The sequence below is a fragment of the Vicugna pacos genome, chromosome 10 (assembly GCF_048564905.1).
Source record: "Vicugna pacos chromosome 10, VicPac4, whole genome shotgun sequence".
NCBI classification, from domain to species: Eukaryota; Metazoa; Chordata; class Mammalia; order Artiodactyla; family Camelidae; genus Vicugna; species Vicugna pacos.
The window spans coordinates 73,280,575-73,302,152 of record NC_132996.1 but is presented as its reverse complement, the minus strand read 5'-3'; the positions used below and the strand labels follow the sequence as shown (position 1 = coordinate 73,302,152).

General features: G+C 62.1%; 1 protein-coding gene across 2 annotated transcripts in view; it reads left to right on the top strand.

Annotated features, from left to right (window-relative positions):
* Positions 1–21,363, top strand: part of KCNQ1 (potassium voltage-gated channel subfamily Q member 1) — a 319,441-nt gene extending 298,078 nt beyond the window's left edge. For both annotated transcript variants that reach the window (XM_072970536.1, XM_072970535.1), the window contains one exon: positions 20,083–21,363. In XM_072970536.1, coding sequence (XP_072826637.1) covers positions 20,083–20,313 — 231 coding nt within the window. In that variant the 3' untranslated portion in view covers positions 20,314–21,363. The remainder of the gene's footprint in view (positions 1–20,082) is intronic.
* The last annotated feature ends 215 nt before the right edge of the window (positions 21,364–21,578 follow it).

The window sequence follows — 21,578 nt, the reverse complement described above, 5'->3', positions numbered from 1 at the left end:
ACAATGATGGTGAAGCTGTCCTCAGAAGTAATGGGGGCGGGGGGCACACAGGATGCTATGAGAGAGCTCATTCTTGCCCTTTAGCAGGGATTATGTGGAGAGCGTCTGAAGTTGATAAATCTCAAGAAGTAACATGGCAAGTGTTCCTTACAGCTGATAAGGGAACTGCCAAAGAGAAGCTTGGGAAGCAGCTGCCCCAGAAACGGGCCTGGCTCTTTCTCTCATAAGCTCTGCGGGGACGCATCCTTTGGGTCACACTCACACGCACCTGCCGACCCACACTCCCTCACACACACGCAAGCGTGTGCATGTAATGAAATCGTCCCACAACAGCAGCCGTCTGACTAGAATGCGGGTTGACACGGGGGCCAGAAGAGAGGTGAGGGGCCATGCCCAAGGTCCTGGGAGGGAGGAGGCGGAAAGGACCACAGCGTGGAAAGAAAGGCAGTTCAGAAGATGCTCGGGGGTGAAATCCTCAGACCTGGGGACGGGTTGGATATGCGGGTGGGACCATCGGGAAAGACCCCCCAACACACAGGCTCTGGCTTGGCCACACAGTGGGGGAGGGGAGGGCGAGCGGATTCCCAGGAGGGGACACAGCAGAGGACAAGGTGCTGAGTCTCTGTGATGTCGGCATGGGGGCACCTGCCTGCAGTTAGGGTGTGAGGCTCAGAGGTGAGGTTGGAGTGCAAAATAGACACTGAGGGTGATCGTCCACAGAGAAGGCTGTGGACGAGGCCGCCCAGCAAGAGATTTCAGGGGAGAAATCTCAGGCGTCCCAGAAGCTTAGGGGAGGTGACTTCAGGAAGAGGTGCACTGTGCCTTCAAGAGGGTGGGAACAAGGCCAGGGACATTCCATCAGGTGTGGCCCCACAGGGCCATGGAGTTCTTGCTTGGTCCGCCTCAGGGCCACTGCTCTGTCCACTCCGACCCCACTGCACGCTGGGCTCACCTGACTGGGGACGTGAATCACACCGCCTGGGCCACCAGGAGCCCCGTGCCAGCACGTAGGTGCTTCATAAACCCCTGTGGCCTGAATGGCAGGCCAAGGAGGTGGGCATTTGGGGCGGGGACGGCCGGGTGTTGGTTGATGGAGCCTGGCTCTGCCCAGCGAAGGGGCAGCTCTACTGCCCACACCTCGGTCTGTGCGTCAGTCGGTCTGCACATGGGGACAGTGCAGGACTGGTGTGCCTGACCTCAGACTGGTGCCTGAGACCAAGGCCGGATGGACCTAGAGAGGGATATCCTTGTGGCCGGAGGTGGTCACAGAGGAAAAGTGCCCAGAGAAGGTGGGAGGTGCCACTTCCCTGAGGTGTGGCTGGGGCCAGGCCTGGGCTGGACCCTCCCTCCAGCTGCGGCCCCGGACATCATGCTCCCTGGGCGTGGACAGGCCACCAGTGCCGACCCAGACTGCTGGGAGAGGCCGGGGGAGGGCCCTCCCTCCCCACCCACGCAGTCCGAGTCTTCCACCCTCCTCGGCTCAGCGTCCTTCCAGGGAAATGGGCGTTTCCTGTGGGAGGGCTCCAGGGGCCCAGGGTGTCAGAGGGCAGGCTCCGAGGGGACCGGATCGTCCGCGGTCTTTTCGCCAGCATCCCTCTGGCATCAGCTGCCAGGGAGGGGGGCCCCACCCATCCCATGTGCCTGAAGTTACACTGTTGACACTTCCTTCTTTGGGTTAGATGTCGTCCTCCTCGACAAATATTTTTTGAATGTCTGCTATGTACTAAGCGCTGGGAACACGGGGGAAAGTATGTGGACCTGCCCTTGAGGGAGCCGTGTACAATGGGGCCATGGACAGTAAGCAGATAATTAATTATCTTCCACGGAGGAGGGGGACATGCTCCCAACATGGTCAGTCACTCACACTTCAGTATGAATGAGTTTCTCCCATGCCTTGCTCAGTAACAGACTGGACCAGGCAGGCCTCACCCTCCAGGGACCAGAGCAGAGAGTGGGCAGAGAACTCCATCCCACAAATGCTTCCTTGGCTCCCAAGTTCCCAGGCTGCAGCCCGGGGCCCCCGGGAGGCCTCCCTCGGACCCACCCCCACCCGGCCTGGTCTCAGCCCCTCCTGCCCCCGAACCCCCTCCCCGAGGCCTCGCCCTCCCCGCCATCCTGGAAACGATTTTGTTGTCTGCGGAGATCATGTGTAGCTGCCTATGAGTTACAAGTCTCCGGAGCAGGCAGCCTGTTACCTAACCGGCCCGGCTCATGCCGATGTCTTGAGTAATTATTGGGGGGCGGGGGGCCGTCCCGCCCGCAGCAGAGCCTCTCCGAGGGAGCGCTGTTGTTTTTCATGTCAGCTGCATCTTAAGGCTGCATTTCACGTCAGCTGCGACTTGGAAGGAAAGAGGGCCCAGCCTTTGAGAAGTGAAGAAACTGAGACGGGGTGAGGGCAGCTTAACCCTTTGCACCCCCGTGCTCCCCAGTTTCCCGGGGTTGCCTGACAGAGAGCAGGCTTGTTGGGGATCAGAACCCGCGGCCAGGCCCGGCAGCCGCCACTTGGCAGCTCTGATGGAAACCGCCGTGCGGTTACGCACAGACAGGCACGGAAACTCAGAGGACGGGTTGGGCGGGCGCGCGCCAAGCCCCGGCTCGGAGCCCTGCCCCCACTCCCGCTGCTGCTCACCCGCAGATCCCACCCCGGCCGACTGCAGCTGGCGGTGGGGGGGGCTGGCCCGGCCCACCTAGCCTGTCACCGGTTGGCCTGGGGGAGCAGAGAGGGGTGCAGGGGAAGTGGGGCTCCCCCAGGCATCCCTCATCTCGGGGCCCAGCCCTGCCTCCATCGCAGATCTGCTGACTCAGTGACTCAAGCACCTGCCAGGAGTGGCCCCAAGTGTCGGGGAGGCCACCCACACCCCTTCCCCAGGAGACGCAGTCCAGGGAGAGACAGACAAGAAGCCAGCAGGCCACCGGGGGTGGGACGCAGAGTTACAGAGCAGCAGGGACCAGGAGGAAGGAAGTGGGTGGGTGGCAAGTGAGCCGTGGGGCAGGTGGGCAGGGGGGTCTCCAGGGAGGTGGCATAAAACATAAACTGAACAAGGGTGGGCATGGGCTGGACAGTTGTCCAGGAGCAGAGGAAGGGCTGCCCAGGCCACCCTCAGTCCCTACTCGAGCCTTGTGGTGCTAACGACCAGGCTCTGACCACCCCCATCCCACTCCCCAGTTCCCCACACCCTTAACCCCACCACACCCATGGGCCCTAGGTGGTTCCTGTGCTTCTTGTGTTAAAGTGGCATTGACTCACTCACTTACCTGTTCACTAAGCCATTCAACAAACCTTTAAAAAGTGCCTACTGTCAGCTGGGAGCATCCATCCTGAGTCCTGGGGCGAGAGAGCCCAGAGTGTCAGGGGACAGCAGCACCCAGGCCAGTGGGGCTCGGGTGAGTGGGAAGAGGTGATGGCGGGGTGCGGGTTGGGAGCTGGCAGCCCCCATAAGGAGTTTAGGCTTATTTTCAGTTCATCAGAAGCCACAGGTAGGTTTTCAGCTCTAAGCCTAAAGGTGACATTCTCTGATTTATGTGTTTCTGAGCTTTGTGTAGAGTGGAGTGGGTTATGGGGGTCAGGAAGGAGGCAGAGAGAGCAGCTGGCAAAGAGATGATGGACTGGATTCAGGCCAACGGGCTTGGTCCCAGCTGTTGCTGAGACAATGGCAGTGGCGGGAGCCTAATCAAGAGAATTTTGCCACCCAGGGGGTCCCAGCCAAACTGGAGCACCCAGGGATGAAATGGGTGCAGAACAGTGTCCTTCCCTCTCTGTTTACTTCACTGTCTGCAACACCAAAAATATTCTTTTCAATCTAAAATTCTATATCCAACCAAATTCTCAGGTCTGGGAGTAGATTAAAGATATTTTCAGACAAGCACAATCAAAAGTTTTACCTACTACATGCCTTTTCTCAGAAAGTTATTTGAGGATTTGCTTCAGCAAAAGTAGGGGGAAGACCAAGAAAGAGAAACACAGCATCCAAGAACCAGGGGACTCCAACACCCCACCCCACCCCCAAAAAAGGGGCCAAGGACACTCCCAACATCATGAGGGAAATAAAGTCTAGCAGCACAATTATTCAGCAGGCCTAAAGAGTAACTAGTTTCTAGGGCCCCAGTAAGAAACTTCCAGAATTAAAAATAATAAAGCTGGTTTTCTCAACAGGGTACTTATTTATTTGGAACCTTTACAATTCTGGCTGAGAGTCTAAGAATGAACTAATGACAGAGGCATTTAAAACTAAGCAAAACATAAAGGCAATTTCTAATCCCAGGGAAAACAAAAAGTTATAATCATAGAAGACCACAGGACTTAACTGACAACAGCATTCACATAGAAGTACAAAGTCACGTAATGTTTATATAAAATGCAAACAGTACATGTTTAGCCTAGCATCCCACTATATACTGGCAGGACAAGGGCATGGCAGGAGTTGTGAAAGTGAAACCTTGACCTCCCGTCTTCCGTGTCAGGCCATCCCTAGATAGCGCCTGAAACCCGGGAAGCAAGGAGTAGCCGTGCACGGGTGTGGTCTAGAAACACCAAGGCAGAGCCAGGGGACAGCAGGGAGGACTGAGCTGTTGCCTCTGGGTCAGGAATTGAGGGTAAGAACCTAGCAGCACACGTGGGCGCTCGTGAGGTGGGTTTGCTTGCTGATGGTGAGGAAACTGGAGAAGAGAGGGAGAGAAGGAGGGGTCTGACAGGGCCCTGGCGAGGAGGAGGGGGCCAGCTGAGATGCTAGGGCTCTGGGGGAAACATGAGGGGGACTGCCAGGTTTGGGAAGAGCAGGAGAGCGGGCGAGGAGGCAGGCGGGGTGTGTCCTTCATGCCATATGAGCAGACGTAGTGCTGGCTGGTCCCTGGACAGGAGCCCTTTGGTACCAGGGGGCGGGGGCCATGTGAGATGGGGCAGCAGTGAGAGAGCAGGGCTCACTGGTGGGCACCCTCTTCCCACCTTTAACTCGGTTGACAGACGGACCTGGTGGGGCCTCCCGGGGCTGTGACCCCAGTGGTACCACGGATGGTCCCCAAGGCCGCCAGACCCAGGCCCTAATGGGGAGCCTGCTGGCTGCAACAGGCCCTCCCAGATGCCTGCGGACCACGCCCGGTCCTGTCGGCGCGGGCTCCCCGCACCCAGGCCCAGTGTCCCAAGGAGCTCTTCCTCTCGGCCCCAGGAGCAGGAAGTGTGGGCGGGGGGCCACAGGGTGGCCTGAATCTCTCATCAGCCTCCAGGTCAGCCCTCCTCCTTTCCAGGTGGAGGCCTCCCTGCTCTTCCACTCGCCTTCCGGAATCGTTGGCCTTCCTGGGAGCCCCCACCGCTCAGATGCCCTCGGGTCTCCAACCCCCTGCCAGGGCACCCCGCCCTGTCCCCACCAGTGCCCAGGCCACTTGGCCACACACCTAGGGGTCAAGGGTGGGCTTCTAAGGTCACCAGCTTTGGTGTGGAGGCTAGACTGAGGTGGGGACAGTGAGGGGCAGCACTGTCAGCTGCACAAGATCCACAGGTGGTCTGGCTAGGGCTCTGTGGTTTGAAGACCCCCTCTCTGACCTTCTCCCATACCCTCTCATCCCGTGTTCCCATGGACACGCCTGCGGGCAGAGGAGACACACCCCTGGGGAGCACAGGCGGGCCATTGTGGAAGGCCAGCCCGCCAGACAGGGGCCCAGACCGTCCAGGAGTCAGGAGGCTTCTGGGACAGTTGCTGGGCCTTCGTGGTTAGGAGGCAGCGCTGGGTCAGGGATGCAAATGACGCCCCTGGAGCACCGATACAGCCAAGACCACTGGAGAAGCCCTAGGAGTGGCCACAGGATGACAGGGGACATAGCCCCGCCTCATGTTCCAAATGGCAAGAGGCCCAGGGGCTTCCGGAGAAGCTGGCAGGTTAGAGACCCAAGGGCAGCAGAGCCAGGGCCGGGACCCTGGGGCGCCCAGGACCCTGGGGCGGCCAGCACTGAAGGGCCAGAGTGGGCCCCCGAGCCCCAGGATCCTGGACTGAGTGAGGCTCCTGTGTCCAGAGACTGCCTCTCTCCGTCCAGGTGACCCCTAGCCTCCCTGCAGCCTCCCTCTTGTGCCCCCAGGCTGGGTACGGGTCAGGGAGGAAGAGGCTGAGAGCCAGGCCCCCACCTCCGGCACAGGCCCAGCTCCCCCCAGTTCCTCCCCACAGGACGCCGCCCCACCCAGGACCCCGGAGCCCTGGGGGTTCATGCCCTGTGTCCCCCCAGGGCATCTCTGAAGGCCACCTAGATGAGTGGGTGGCCTGGGCCCCAGGGAGGGCTCCCGGGCCTGGCGGCTGGGCTCTAGGTCTGCCCGGGCACCTGTCCCCCGTGGTCACAGCAGCCTGTGCTATCAGTGACTAAGTGTGCAAGGAGGTGTACAGTGTAGGGGACAGAGGACTTCCCAGGGCCATGGGGCAGGTGCCATTGACCCTCTGTCGCCTCCTGGACTGTCCCTTCGCACCCTTGTCCTGTGTAGGCACAGACGAAGGCTCGGGGCGGCTGAGCAGCGGGTCTCACGTGCGCACGCAGGGGACCGGGCGGTCCTCCATGCCCGCTGCAGGGCGGGGCCCAGCTGTGGCCCAGTGAGCAGAGGCCCCGGGCGGGGAGTGGGGCCACAGGCAGCAGTGGGGAAGGGAAGCCAGGGAGCTGGGGGAGGTGAGCAGGACCTGCCAAGTATGTCCAGACGGGGCTGGAGCGCTTGGGACCTGGCCGGGAGCCCCGGCCACTTCCTGCCGCACCTGCTCCCCCACCTCCTCACCCACTTCCCGGACAGCAGGTCTTAGGATGGAGAGGAGGGGCAGCAGTGTCCCCCTTAGGCACAAAGAGCGTTGCCGGGGCAGACAGAGGCCTCCGATGCCCCCTACACTGGGCTCCTGCCTAGCTCAGTGACGGGTCAGGCCCCTAGGGCCACGTGTCCATGTGGGTGGGTCATGACCCAGTGATGTGGGAGCCATGCTGGGCTGAGCTGGAGGGTGAGGGGTGAGCAGAGCCCAGACTAGGTGGGCACTTGACCTGCCCCAAGAGGAAGCACCAAGGAGGGGGTGGAGGGCAAAAAGATGAGGGGCCCTGGAGGCCCCCTCATTGTTCTCAATGGAGGGCCAGAGGCTCACCAGATCCCGTCATCTGTCTCCCACCTTCACTCCCAACTGCTCCCATCCCAGCCTGAGCCTCCAGGGGCCTGTCTTCGGGGTCTGCCTGGGCTGCCCCTCCACAAAGGGTTTGGCCCCAGGCAGTCTGCTCCAGCTCCCCTGACACAGAGCACGTGGGGGCCGGGCCTCCTGGCAGGGGCTGAGCTCCCCGTCTCCCAGACTGTGCAAGTAGAGTCAGGGAGGGAGCCCAGTGCTGGGTGCAGGAAGGATGGGTGGAGGGGCTTCTGGTTCAGGGGTTATGGGCCCCACAGGCCAGGATGGAACAGGCCCGGGAGGGTGTTGACACGTCCATGAGGTGGGGGAGGCCCACCCAAGCCCCCAGCAGGCCTCCAGTGCCAGGCAGGCTGCGGGGCTTGGTCCTAGAAGGGAGGAAATCCCTGCGGCTTCCCCAGGAAGGCAGGTTCCAGGAAGGGCGCTCCAGCCTCGGTACTGGGGCCTGCTCCACGTCTCCTTCCCCACGAGACTCTTCCGGGTGCCAGGAAAGAGGCTGGATCCAGATTCCAGGGTCTGGGACCCCAGCCCAGAGCCCCTCCACCCAGCCTCCAACCTGCTTCCAGCCTCTGGAGGGCTAATTCAGGAAACCCTGTCCTAGCAGCAGGAGCCAGGAGTGGGGGTGGGGCAGCCCTGTCCTGGGTGTGGGCCCGGGGGCCAGGGGGCCCGGGGGCCAGGGGCTGCCCACCCGCCTGGGTCAGCTGCAGCTGCAGCCCGGCCCCAGCCGGCTGAGTCATGGGGCCGCAGTTTCCAGGCCAGGACCGAGGCAGGAAAGGCCGGGAGAAAGGACACGCTGGCTCCTGCAGGGCGGGCAGGCGTGGGGCCCCTGGGCTGGGGGTGGTTAGCCTGTACCCTAGCCCCCCAGACCTTGACTCCGCCCCTGGATTCTGCTCCACGTGCCAGCTGTCAGGTTTCACCCACTCCCCAGTGGAGGGCCCAGGACAGCGCAGATAGAACTCCACTTGTGCACACACACGTGAACACACACGTGAACACACACACATGCTGGCCAAGCCCCTCCTGTTGGTCGCCCTACCTGGGGCTAACCTGGACAGTTCTGGCCTTCAGCGGCCGTTATCCACCCATTCTGCAAATCTTTAACCAGCACCTACTGTGTGCCAGGCACTGAGCTAGCAGCTGCGACAAAACAGAGCAGAAGCCCTGCCTTCAAGGAGCTGAGCATCGCAGGTGAGCCAGGGCAGGGGCGTCTTTGCAGAAGTAGTACCGGCGCAGGCCCGCGACGGGCTTTTATGTGAGTGCTTGGAGGAGGGCAGAGGCAGCTGGATGCCATAGGGGAAGAGCCTGCCTCACTGACGGAGGCAGCAGGCGCAGTTCAGGGCCTGGACAGAGGGTCCCCGGGGCTGGGCCAGAGGGAGCAGGGCAGCAGGGAGGAACTGGCCAGAACGTGATGGACTTTGGGCCACTGCAAGCACCCTGGCCTTGACTCTGAGGGCATGGGGACCCCCCGTTTTAATGCACTGCCCCCATCCCTGCAGTCTAGGAGTGGCTGTGGGAGAGCAGGTGGGAGGCTGCTGCAGCACCTGGGAGATGCTGGTGACTGAGGCCAGGGCTGTGGCTGCGGGGGTGGGAGGAGCCTACGATTCTGGATGGATTTGCTGGGCCCTGACAGTCTCCAACCTTGATCGTGGTGGGTGCCTTTGTGACTGGATCAGATGAGAGGCCTGAGAGGGAGGGGAGTCAGGGTGCCCCCAGGGTTTCTGGCCTGACTTCTTAGCTGAGTGGGGAAATCATGGGGGGAGCAGATTAGGGGGAGACATAAGGCCCACAAAGCACACGCTGCCCTCCAGGTGCCTTGAGACGCCCGGGAGAGACGGCCTGTGGGCAGCTCCGTGTAATCCCAGGTGTAGGCTGGAGATGTACATGTGAGGTCCCCAGAATGTGGCTGGACATGAGGCCACGAGCTGGATGAGGTCATGATGGGGAGTGTAGCAAAGGGAAGGACCAAGAGCCAAGCCGAGGCATCCCGTGTACCGGCCAGTGCAGAGAGGGGGACCCCAGCAGTGATGGAGGGCGTGGTATCACGGGGCCAGGCAGAGCCCGCTGCTGGTCCTCGGCTCACGTCCCAGGGGAGGCCCTCGTGGGGGGTCTGTGTGCAGTGCTGGACGCAGGCACTGCTTGGCCTGGGCCCACACCTCCGAGGAGAGACGGCAGCAGTGGCCGTGAGGGGCAAAGTCAAAAGAGAGTTGTGTTTGTTTTGTGTCAGGGCTGGGAGAAGGAGCACGAGCGATCTGGCGGGAGGCCGCGGTGATGTGGGGAGAAGGGCGGAGGCTGAGCTGTCCTCGTGCACTCGGGGGACAGGAGGACAGGCCAGGGCGGGGCCTCCTCGCCTCCAGATCAGCACGGAGCAGAGTGGAGGAGGGGCACAGGGCTCTGGGGGGAGCCCGTCATGGAACGCTGAGGAAGGGCCACTGCAGGGCCCTCCTTGCCACCGTTCCTGGAGAGCGATCCCTCCCGCAGCCGGTGCTGGCCGCGCACCACCCAGCCTCCCCGTGCGCACACTGACAACGTGGTGCTTCCAGAGCCCCGCAGAGAGGCTCGCTGCACCGCCGCCCCAAGGGGCGGGCTCCGTGGGCATGTTTCGACACGGGCAGCCTCAAACCCTGTGCTGAGTGAGAGCAGGCCAGCAGGGAGCCGCAGCAGCTGCGTTACCATTTATGCTAAAGCCACGGACCGAGCCTGGATCGCATGCGCCAGCTCGTGTTTTGAAATGGCTGGAAGGATAAATACCAGCTCACTGAGACGGTTACCTGGGAGAGGAGGGGCTGCAGTGAGACGGGCCAGGTCAAAGGGGCTGATTCTTTGAAATGTTTTTACTTTTTAGGGAGAATGTTTTCGAAGGGTACTCATATCTACTTAGGTCAGGCAAACCCTTGTAAAGGGCTAATTTAACAGCAGGATCTCCAGCTGAGCCGAGCATGTTGCCTGGGCAGGGGGCACGTGGTCGCTCTCCTGGAGGCCAGCAGGTTTGGGGTCCACAGGGAAGAGGCCCCTGGGGCCTGTGCAGTCAGGGGGCAGCCCGGAGGCTGGGCAGGTGTCCAGAGAGAGATCATTGTCCTGAACTGAGCAGGAACAGCCAGGGGTGGCCTGGGAGAGGTGTGGAGAGAAGACATAGTAGGCTGCATGTTCTGGGGAGGTGGGCAGAGCAGCTGGGGGTGCTGGGATCCTGCGGGGCACACTGGGGCTCCTTTGACCCCCACAGGCCTGAGGAGCTGCCCAGAGGAGCTAGACTCTGCCCCCAGGGCACCCCAGCCACATCGTCTGAATCTCCCCTTTAAGCTGCAGGACAGGTTCACGGTCCCATCCCTGCTAGGGAGGCGGCCCAGGCCCGGAGACCCCCAGCTGGTGACGGGTCAGGGATGGCTTGGCTCTCAGGGAGGTGGACATTTAAGAAGCCGACAGTGTGGGTGGTGCCTGGGTAGACTGAGTGGCTGGAGGGGTCAGAGCGTGGAGGTGACAGCAGGGAGACCAAGAGGGGTGGTTCCTCTAAGGAGGAGACTCCTGCCTGGGGGACTGAGGAACGAGACAGGTCTGCTGGCTCAGGAGCGGGGTGGGAAGTCCCAGGAAGCGAGTGGGCTGGTGCAAAGGTCCTGAGGCAGAGAAGGGCACAGCACACACAGAACTGACAGAAGCCAGTGCGGGGCAGGGAAGGGCAGCGGCCAAGGTGGGGCACATGGCTCAGGCCGAGAGGGACCCTCTGGCTGAGGCAGGGTTGTGTCTTCATCCCGAGAGCAGTAGGGTGGCCAGCGGAGGTTCACGCAGGGCGAGGATGGGGTGTGAGGACAGAGGGAGGCCTGCTGGCTGTGGAGAGCTACAGGGAGGGCAAGCCAGCCTCAAGGGGCACTGCTGGGCGGCCTAGGGGCTGGGGAGCCCAGGGTCCACGCCCTGGCCGGTGGCCACAGGATGGGGGACTCTAGGGCAGCCAGGCCTGGCCAAAAGCAGCCAGAGGCAGATGAAACAGTGAGGTCTGGGCTGCTGGGCGGTCCCTGCCCACCTGCCTGCCGTCGCTGGACCGTGTGTCACCCGCCCAGGCCTGAGGTTTGGCTGGGGCAGCCGAGAAATCGCTGGCTCCCCGTACAAAGTGTTCTGCCCAGCGTCCCCCTGGCTTCCGGGACTTCAAGGCTCATCAGAGGGGCAGTGCGGGAGAGGGAGGCAGGGGAGAATCAAGTGCAGGTGGGGCCTCGCCTGCCGCCAACACAGACATGGCCTCTCGGCTTCCAGCGCCTTCTTCCAGCCGCCCCACATTCCCGCTCGCCCGCCCCGAGCAGGGCGGCTGCGTCGGCTAGCCTGGGGCTGCCCAGCGTGGGCAGGGCAGGCAGCCGCCCCCACTTGGCCTCTGCTTGTGGGACCCCCCCCAGCCCCGGCTAGGGGCTGGCCAGCCCGTTGGGAGGCCTAAGCCCCACCCATGCTGGGCAAGGGGCTCCCCTGCCTACCCACCAGGAGGCCGTGGGCAGCTTCCTGGCCTCCATGAGTCCTGGCCCCACTGTCCAGGTCCACCGCCAGCCTGGGGCAAGTGAACAGGCTCTTGTGTAGCCCAGGGGGCTGTGCACTGCCAGGAGCCCCCAACTCTGCCACTAACCCCTCTGTAAGCTCTCCCTTACGCCGTCCTCCCTGAGTCCACACAGGGCAGCCTCAGCGGGACACAGTGAGGCGGTGATCGTGAACAACTCTGGGCACACACGTGGCCCCAGCAGAGGTGGGGGTTAGGGAGGAGGTGGCTGAGCGTCCAGGACTACGGACCCAGCACATTGGTAAACACAGCGCACTGAGAGTCCCCCGGGGACTTTTGTCCTGGACAGGGGCAGCAAGAGACAAAAAACAGAATAAACCAGTGATGTCAGTGTGTGTCCTGGAGGAAAAGAAAGTAGACGGAGGACCGAGGTCTAGGGGGCAGGTCGCTGCATTTCACTCAGAGCTCAGGGAGGCCTCGTGAGAGGGGAGAATTGAGTAGAGATGTGATCAAGGTGAGGGCGTGAGCCACGCGAGAATCCAGGAAGACATTCCGGCAGTGGTGGCCGAGTGAAAGAGTGGGAGGAGAGCAGAGCGGAGGCCCCTGCTGGAGCTGCCTGGCAGCAGGGAGACCCTCTCGGGATATGACAGTGGTGGCATGGTCTGAGGCCTGGCCTCAGAAGCTTTCAGTGGTGGAAGGGAAGGCCACGCTCATTTGAGCTGAGGTTATGTGTTGTGGTGGAGGACCGTTTTCTAGGCAGGGGAAATGGCACGTGCAAAGGCCCTGGGGCAAGATCGAGAGGGATATGCTCAGGATCTGAGCAAAGGGCGTCAGGGAGGACTGTGTGAGGGGCCGCAGAGCCCCAGGGGCTGCAGAAGGAGGTTAGATTTCACTCTGGGTGCACTGGGAATTCTGCAGAGGGAGGCAGCTCAGCCTGGCTGGTCTAGAGCGAACGGGGCGGGGGAGTAGGGGCAAGTCAAGCAGCGGCGGTGGCAACAATGCCAGCCAGGGATGCCACTGGCCTGGGCAAGGGGTGTCTGAGGGAGTTGGATTCTGAGTGTGTGCTGCAGAGAATGGGTGGGAGGTGGATGAGCACCAGGGGAATGCAATGCTTTGTTGCTCTGTGTGGGTGTCGGCGCCACTTTCTGAGATGGGAGGACAGGATTGGGGGCAGGCTCAGGGCAAGTCTGAGTTCTCTTTGGGATCTGCTGCTCCAAGGTGCTGCTAGACCTGCATGTGGTAGAGACAAGGTTCTGGGGCCCAGGGAGAGTGCAGAGCTGGGGTGTAGACTTGAGGGTATGTGTGTATGAGTGGTGCCAGCAGGTGGGAGTCCTTGTCTGGGTGTGGAGGGTGGGTGAGGTGTTCCTGGCTGGTGATCCCAGGAGAGACGGGGGCCTGCAGTAACAGTGCTGAGCCGCACCCCTCTAAGTGGTCAGCCTGGAACAAGGCACTGCTGAGGGTCCCTGGTGGATGCCAGGCACTGGTGGGTCTGCCCTGGGTGAGCCTGTGTCTCTGGGGCAGGTAGAAGGGCCTTCTCCCCATAATGATGCTCTCTCAGAGGGAAGCCACCTGCACTCCTAAGGGGTGCTCAGCAGGAAGGGTCTCGGGGTGAGTGGTGGCACTGTCCAGGCCCTTGGCCACTTGGCATGCTGTCCTGAGGACCCAGCTGAGGCATGGCTGACTATGGTGGTGGCTCAGGTCACCTGATAGCACGGCTCCCTCTGGCCACCCAGGAGCCAGAACAGTGAGAGATTCGAGAGACAGGAGCCAGGACAGAGGCCCTGATCTGCAGCCTCTGAAACTCCCACCCTGGCTGATTCATGATGCCAGCCAGTGCACTCACCCCAGGGACCACTGCACATCATCCACCTCTTCTGGCCAAGGCACACCCCCAGTCTGGACTCTGCCTGGCAAGAGGACCCTAGGAGCCAGGCAGAACAGTGTATCGGTGACCATGGGCAGAGAGGATCTGTCTCCCAGTCAGGAGAGTTCCCCCCATGCTCTGTGGGGCACCCAATGCCCACCCTCTGAGCATCCCGTGCAAAGGCCCAGGGGCCGAGAGGTGCAGGCAGATACACTTGCGCTGTTTGGCAGCTCAGGGAACGATTTGGTGGAAGGTGCAAGGAATTGTGCAAAACCACACCAGGGTGGCTTGTGCATTCTTGGACACACTCTCCCTGTCTTTGTAAAGCCCGAGTTCTCGTATGCACACATCTACACACACACACGCTGACTGGCCTTGTGCAGGAATCCTCGTTCACAGTCAGGCCACGCCACACACAGGCATGATGGTACATGTGCTTACAGTGATTACCGACAGTGACTGTCAACAACAGACTCAGTATGTACATGTATGACTGAAACCTTGTGCTGTACACCAGCATGAATTGACACAACATTGTGAACTGACCATGCTTCAATTAAACCAAACAAAACAAAACAAAACAAAAAAGGAGACTTGATCAGCATTTGCCAAATGCTGAGCCTTGTGTCCAGTGGTTTCACGCATTAATTCATTCAGTCCTTGCAACATCCTACTAGGGGAAATTCTGCTATCATCCCCATTTCACAGATGAGGAGACTGAGGTTCAGGGAGGCCAGTGTCTCGTCCAAGGTCACCCAACCAGGAAACCAGGAGGCAGAAGAGGCAGGACATGAGCCCAGGCAGCTTGTCCGTGTACCCAAGCCATGTGCATGGACGCAGACCCCCTCACGTGGGCACGCACACGCAAAACACGCCCTCCCTCGGGGGCCCGCCCACAAACACAGATGAGCGCATCGCAGCCTGACACACGCGCCCAGCGCACGCCCGGCCCTGCAGCCGTGGGCCCGGCTCTGAAGCTGCCCCCCCACCCCGAGCCGGATGAGTGCCCCGCTTGCTGCAGAACAGAGCGCCCGGGCAGACCGGCTGCCCCGGGGACGGGCGGTGAAACCTCAGCGGCTAGAAACGCGGTTGAGTTCTCCAAGAGCTAAAGCACTAAAACAAAGTCATAAACACCATTACACCGTCTCCTGCCATAAATTACGACGTTGTGAAGCGCAGTGATCTATTCCCACTCATACCAGGCTCTCTGAGACGGTCCAGCCCCGCGGGCTCCAACGAAAGGGTGATTTACGGGAGTTATTCCCGTGTTCCCGCCACGCGGGAGGGGCGTTCCCAAGCCCGGAGGAGGCGCGGAGGTCCCGCGGGCAGGACGGTTCCCGGGGCTCTGAGTCGAGGTGCCGGGCTAAGTAGCGCCCACCTTATTCGTTCCACACGCATGAACTGGGCCCTGTGTGTGCCGGCAGGGACGGGCAGGGGAGCAGGCTCGTTCTGGTGGGAGAACCAGCTAAGGGGCGTGCAGATACACCACACTCTGAGGGCCGTGGCAGGAGGTGGGGTGGCCTCAGATCGATGCTTCTGGTGAGACCCGAGGATGAGGGGTGGCTGATGAAGGCAGGGGAGCAGCAGGGGAAGAGGCCTTGAGGCAGGCACGTGCCACCACGTTTGATCAGCAGAGTGATCTGGGACAGAGTGAATGAGGATGTAAGAAGTGAGGGGGTCAGAGAGCACAGGGGGCAGGTCTGGGGGCCATGAGAGGGACGCAGGCTTCTCCTGGGAATGAGATGGGCACTCAGGAGGGTGTAAGTAGGGCAGTGATGTGACCTGGTTTGCGTTTTGAAAGGACCACCAGGTAGAAGTATGCTGTGGGAGAAGGCTGGCTGGCAAGCTACTGCAATGGTCCTAGCATAATAAATTGGGGGCCATGGACAGGCGGGCAGGGGTCTCTTGGTTTCTGCTGACAGAATATGGAGCATGACGCTGAGATTTGGAGACTTTATCTGAGCTGAGGAAGATGTAGAGGGAACAGGGTGGGCGCTGAGAAGGGGCTAAATGATGGGGTGGGAAAACCGTGCTTTCATGGCCTGAGTTTGGGCCTGGGGCCCAGTGGGGTCTAGTCGGTGATCTTGGGTGTATCCCTGGCCTGAGCCTGGTGCTCAGGGTCAGAGGACAGCAGACCACAGCTATGACGTCAGAGTGGCCCTCCTCCTGTCATGGTCAGTGGAGAGAGGGTCTAGACTGATGTGGGGATGTGAGGATGCAGCCAGTGCCCTCCGCTTTGTGTGGTTTCTCTCAGTTGCACCCATTACCCTAAAAACCAGTGCTCAGCATCACCTGCGTGTGCTGGAGGGCACAGGGGGCAGAGGTCATAGGTCACTGTGACACCCCCCTCAGGCAGCAGCTTGCGAGGGCAGAGGCAGGGGCAGAGCCTATGGGGTGGGGCAAAAAATGGTATTCTATGGAGACGAAGAACCCAGAAGTCCCAGGGGTGGTTGTGGGAGGGGCAGGTCCACCTGAAACCTACTCAGGGGCCGTGAGGTCCCAGGGGGCAGTGTCTTCTCTGGCAGACTCAGTCTTTCTGGTGTCCAGCAGGGCCTGATGCCCGAGGCAGTGGCCCGCTGCAGCCTCGCCACCCCAGGTGTGGCCAGCACATGGCTAGGCCCTGTAATGGGGGTAGGCACGGGCCCTGCTCCCGCCAATCAGAATTCACTCATCAGACCCTGTGTCCTGCCCCATGGTGGGGGCTTCTCACAGACCATATGTTGGGGAGGGGTGACAGGGTGGACTGCCCACCCAGGGACCCTGAAGCCACCCTAAGCTGCCTCCCAAGTTGGGGTCCCCCCCCCGCGAGCCCCAGGCCTTGGTGTCCCCTGTCTCCTGCACACCTTTGGCCAGTGCGGCCGAGACAGCCCCAGGCCCGCACGAGGCCAGGGCCATCAGTGGGTCCAGAGCTGGGATCGAGGCCCAGCAGGTTCTGCAAAAATTTCCCTTGAAGGACTCTTTTTTAAGATTTTCTTTTGAAAACAAATTCATAACCACATCAAACAGGAATCCCGTCGCCTTGGGTTTAATCACCAGCCGCCCGGGGCTCTCTTAACTGCCTGTTATTCTAATTGCTTTTTTCTCTTCTGAGGCCGCAAGTCATCTTATGGTTATTAATTCGGTGAGTTGAGGAGGGAACAAGGGAGCTTTTGTTGGCCTTGCCCTTTCAGTCACTATCAAACTGCAAATAATGGCGAGATCCAAGATCCCCAAAACTGCCGCGCCCCAGCGGCACCCGGGGGAGCACCGGCCGGGTCCCCGGAGCAGGCACTGCCCTCCCCCGGGCAGCCGCCCGGACGGACATGCTTCCCGGTGGCCAGGGTCTGGCTAAGGCCACGCCCTCCCTCTGGCCGACTGAAGGGCTTGCTGGCATCCCCAGCAAATCCGAAGCAAGATAACCGTGCCCTGCACTCAGGGCGGAGGACAACACAGGGTGAGGCGACCCAAGGACTGTCCCTGGGAAGTGGTAGAGCCCAGCCCTCCGCTCTGGAGGAGAACGTAGCAGGCGTGAGTCACACTCAGAGCCAGCACGGGCTCCTACAACGGACCATCTTGCTCCATCCCCAAGACAACCCTCTAAGGGAGGAGAGGACTTCCCCCTGCCCCGCTGAGAAACTGAGGCCCAGAGGGGAAAGCCCATCGGCCATGGGGGTCTGACATGGCCACCCAGACCCACCTGACCCAGCTCACCCCGCACCGTGGGGCTACAGGATCAGTCGTTGAGAAGGAGGGGGGCCCACGTGTGCTGGGCAGAGGCCAGGACCAGGCCCGGGGGGCGGGGCAGTGCAGGGCACGCTCAGGGAGCCCAGCGTCAGCGGTGAGCAGCCGGCGGCCCTGGGTGGTGTGTGGCACCGGGTCAGCCACAGGCTCCAGGAGGCTTGGGGGCTGGGGGCTGGGAGGGCGCCGCAGGGCCTGGCCCACCCAGCGGTCACCACGCCCTGAAGCTGGGCCAGGGATGGAGAGAGGCCCTGTCCAGCAGGCTTGGGGCTGGGCAGGGGGAGGACCCTGCAGGGGTCCAGGAGGGCCCAAGAGGCCCCTGAGGGCAGCCGGAGGACCAGGAGGACTCGGCGAGCGGCTGGAAGGCTTTGGCAGGAGTCTGGTCGGTCAGCCGGCTTCTCCACTTGCCCCCTCTCTCGTCTCATTAGTGGTGGCATTGAACCCTCCTCCCTAGACCTCCTCTCCTGTGCAAGGAGGAGGAGGCATGAGGCCCAGGCATCAGGCCAGCTCTGGGACTCTGGCCCAGATCCTAGCTCACCCCCGGCTCCCCCGCCACCTCCAGCAGTCTGGCTAATGGGGGCACGTCCCCTGGGACCAGGAAACCCAGTGCGCCCCTCAGAGCTCCATCTGCCATGAGCAGCCTCCAAGGGGCCGAGCTGGGCTTGGAACTGAGCAGGGCCAGGGCTGGCACCCACGCAGGCAGCTTCAGAAACGCCAGAGCACGAGCTCGGCCTGGGGCCAGCCCCCTGGCTGCTCCCCAGCAGGGGCTGCGCCCCCTCACCTGAGCGCTCCCAGCCCTGGGACGAGCCCTTTCTCCAGCCATGCCCCACGCACCCCCCCCCATTTCAGTCATTCTTCCACTTCCTTCTTCCCCAAGAACACCCTATAAAGGCCTCCATACCCACTTGTACTTCTGGGGGCTTCAACAGATGTTCAAGTGCCGTAAAGTGAAAATTTATGAAACCACAGATTTTCTTCTGTAACATATTTGGTGCTTTAATTGATGCCAAACCAATCAATACCCATGCTGGGGCCAGCACAGCTCAGCAACGCAAGCCTTGCGGGACCAGCCTCATTCAAGGCTCGTTCAAGGCTGCCAGGCGTGCGGTCTCCCACGGGCCTCCCAGGGCGCAAGCCAGCAGTGGGACTGAGCAGGCCGGCAGCAGGGCCCTGGGGGCCTTGGGCCAGCCTCTGGGACGGGGTTTGGATGTGATGTTGTGCAAGTCCCCTCCATGTCCCCTCCACCCCTGTTCTCTCTGGAAGATGGGCCTTACCATCTAAGCTCAGCTTGGACCTCCTGCTCACGCCCCCTCCCGAGGTGACTGCTTCAGCCCTCCTGGGCCACTCTCCTATCCCCAGCTTGGAACCTACAGGTGGGGGCTGCAGGACCCCGAATGAGGCCCTTCTCCTGGGGCCTCAGGGCCTGTGTCTGTGGGGTGGCCTCAGTGGAGGAACCAGGGTGTCTGGCAGGCACCTGGGGGAGTGCAGGGGTGAGGGTGCTGAGTGAGGGGCCCAGGCCCCACCTCCACCAAACCAGAGAGGCTCCACACCCTTCCCTTTATAGCCCCAGCTCCCAGATCAGATCTGTCTGGGAAGAGATTAGACCCCTCTGGCCTGGGCGATGGGGCCTCAGACATGCAGCTGTCCCTGTCCCTGGGGGAAGCTCAGGCCCCACCTGGTCAGAGGAGGCAGAGCGGGCAGGGGGCCTGGGAGGCCCTGGAAGACAGCACAGCCCCTGTGCCAGGCTGTGGTGGTGGGTCACCAGCGCCTCCTCCTCTGGAGAAGGACAGCCCCCATCATGCCCCACCTGCCGCTGGGTCTCAGGTTAGGGGACCCTCACCCGTACCTCAACTCAGGAGAGACCCCCCCATCTTATCCCAGCCTTGCCTGTCCCCTCTGACTCAGTGTCCACTGCGGGAGAAGGGCTGTGACTGCCTCCCCACCCCTGAACCGTGGCCCGGGCTGCCTGGGGATCCAGCTCTGCGGGATTTGTGGCCTCCTCCCCAGGCCAACCAGCACCCAGCTCCATCCGGTCCTAGGGCAGAGATATCGGAGCCCTCAGTGGGGCCCAGAGAGGTCTAGGGGCCGTCTGGCACAGGGAGGCCCAGAGCACACACATCACGAACTGAGCTTGTCCAACTGGACAGCCAACCACAGCCAGCCCTGCCTGCTGTCCTCAGCCCCAGCGTTGACCCTTGGCCGAGCCACTCTCCCCTGACGAGCTCTTGCAGGTTGGCCCTTATCGGTGATGATCTGGCCACCTCCTCTCCCTCCCCCACGTTTCTAGTCTTTCCGGTGTTCCAGGTACCCAAGGAGGTCCTCTAACGGGGACCCTGGGGGAACCAACCCAAGGGCACTGCAGGCCCCAGATGAGCTGTGCCTCCCCCCAGACCCTGGCTCATGCCAGGACCTCTGCCTCTCCCCTGCCCCTGCTCTGAGGGCTCTGAAGCCCTCCTCCGACCCCGGGGCCCATTTCAGCCCCGTCCCCTCACTGCCATCCAGCAGCCTTGGCTGAGCACCTGCTGCCCGCCGCGCGTCCTGCCCCACCTCGTCCGCGGTGGGCCGCCCTGGTGCTCAGCATAGGAAAGGCCGTTGGTAGAAGCGTGGGGGGCAGTGGAGGGCAGCAGGCAGGGGAGCAGCCCTGCCTGGGACCATCAGCCCTTCCAGGAAGCTCAGCCTCCAGGTCTCAGAAGGGGGTTGCAGAGCGGGGACCCCACCCACACGTGTGCGCTCAAGTGCAGGCACGCAGGGCCATGGACATCGTGGACACACACATGTGTTCTATACACAGGCGAGACCAGGGCCTGGCCCCGCCTCTCCCCCCGCCCTCAAGAAGCCCAGACCCTGGGGCCATCTGCGCACTATGGCTGCCACCACCGCCCAGCTCCCCTCTGCTCCTGTCCCCGCAGGTGACGCAGCTGGACCAGAGGTTGGTGCTCATCACAGACCTGCTGCAGCAGCTGATCTCCCTGCACCACGGGGGCCCCCCCAGCAGCCGGCCCCCCAGCGAGGGCGGGGCCCAGGTAGCCCAGCCCTGCAGCAGTGGCTCCATCAACCCCCAGCTCTTCCTGCCCAGCAACGCGCTGCCCACCTATGAACAGCTGACCGTGCCCCGCAGGGGCCCTGACGAGGGATCCTGATGGGGGTTTGGGGCCCAAGCCTGAGAGGGGAGGCCCAGAGGAGCCCCCCCAGCCCATCCCACCTTCCACCCACCCACTGGGCCTTGGCCACCCCTCCAAGGCTCCAGACATCCGGTGGGCCACGTGGCCCTCCACCTGGGCTTGGGGGCTCACCCAGACTGCCTCTTCCCGGCCAGTGGGTACTAGGATTTGGCTGGGCGGTGGGGAGGGGCCCTCTTATCTCTGAGATCGTGGACCCCCACATCACTTGCATGATACTCGGGACACAGTGGCAGGGGGTCAGGCCGCACACCCCGGCACTTGGCCCACCCTGCGTGTGGCCGGTAAGCAGCATAGCTGTGTGCCGGCCCCAGGGACCTTCTGAGGGGAGACAGAGGGACGGCCAGGACAGGGTCTGTGGGGACTCCACCCTCAGCCTCTAGGACGCAGGGGAGGAGGCAGGCAGGGCAGGGCAGGCCCAGCCCACACTGCACAAAGGATGCCCACGAGCCAAAGCCCAGTCGAGGCCTGAGCACCGGTTCAGGGGCCCCGGGCGGGGGCTGGCTCCCTCCCTCTCTTTCCAGAGATACTGACTCGGGCCGGGAGCTGTTGGGGAGCTGCTCCTGAAGCCACAGCTTCCAATGAGGGGGACAGGCCCACCGCTGTCCCCAGAGAGCTTCACTTGGGTGGGCCGTCCTCCAGAGGGACGGGCATGCTCAAGTTCCTCACTTCGAACTGGCAGCTCCTCCTACCCATTCCGGAGAAAAGAGGAGGGTCCCCCAGCCCCTCTCTGTTCGCGGGCCCTGCCTCCAGCCCCCTGCCTGGTCTGATCAGCTGGGCAGACGCACAGGCTGGCACCTCTCCTCGCCAGCTGCTGAGCCGCAGGGGAGCAGAGGGTGTCGCCATCTCTGCACCGGACGGGGCTCCTCTTGGGCGCTACGTCTCACGGAAATCAGAATAATTTGTGGTGATTTGGAATCTGCGTGTTAATGAATTTCACGGTGTGATTTTGATTCTTAATCAATCGTGCAGGGTTTTGCCAATAAACGTGGAGTCACGAGATCGATCTTACACTGCTGTCACCTCTGTTTCTGGGGAGTGAGGACCACCTCGGGGGCCACCTATCCGTGGAGCTGCCACCCACCCCTCAGCGCCCCAGTGCCCCTCACCCCGTCTACACCCGCCCAGGCGAGAGGAAGAGGCCTGGAAGCCCCAACCCACTGGCCTGGGCATTCTGGGAGCGGGGTCCCCCAGTGACCCAGGAGCACATGGAGGCCAGGCCTTTC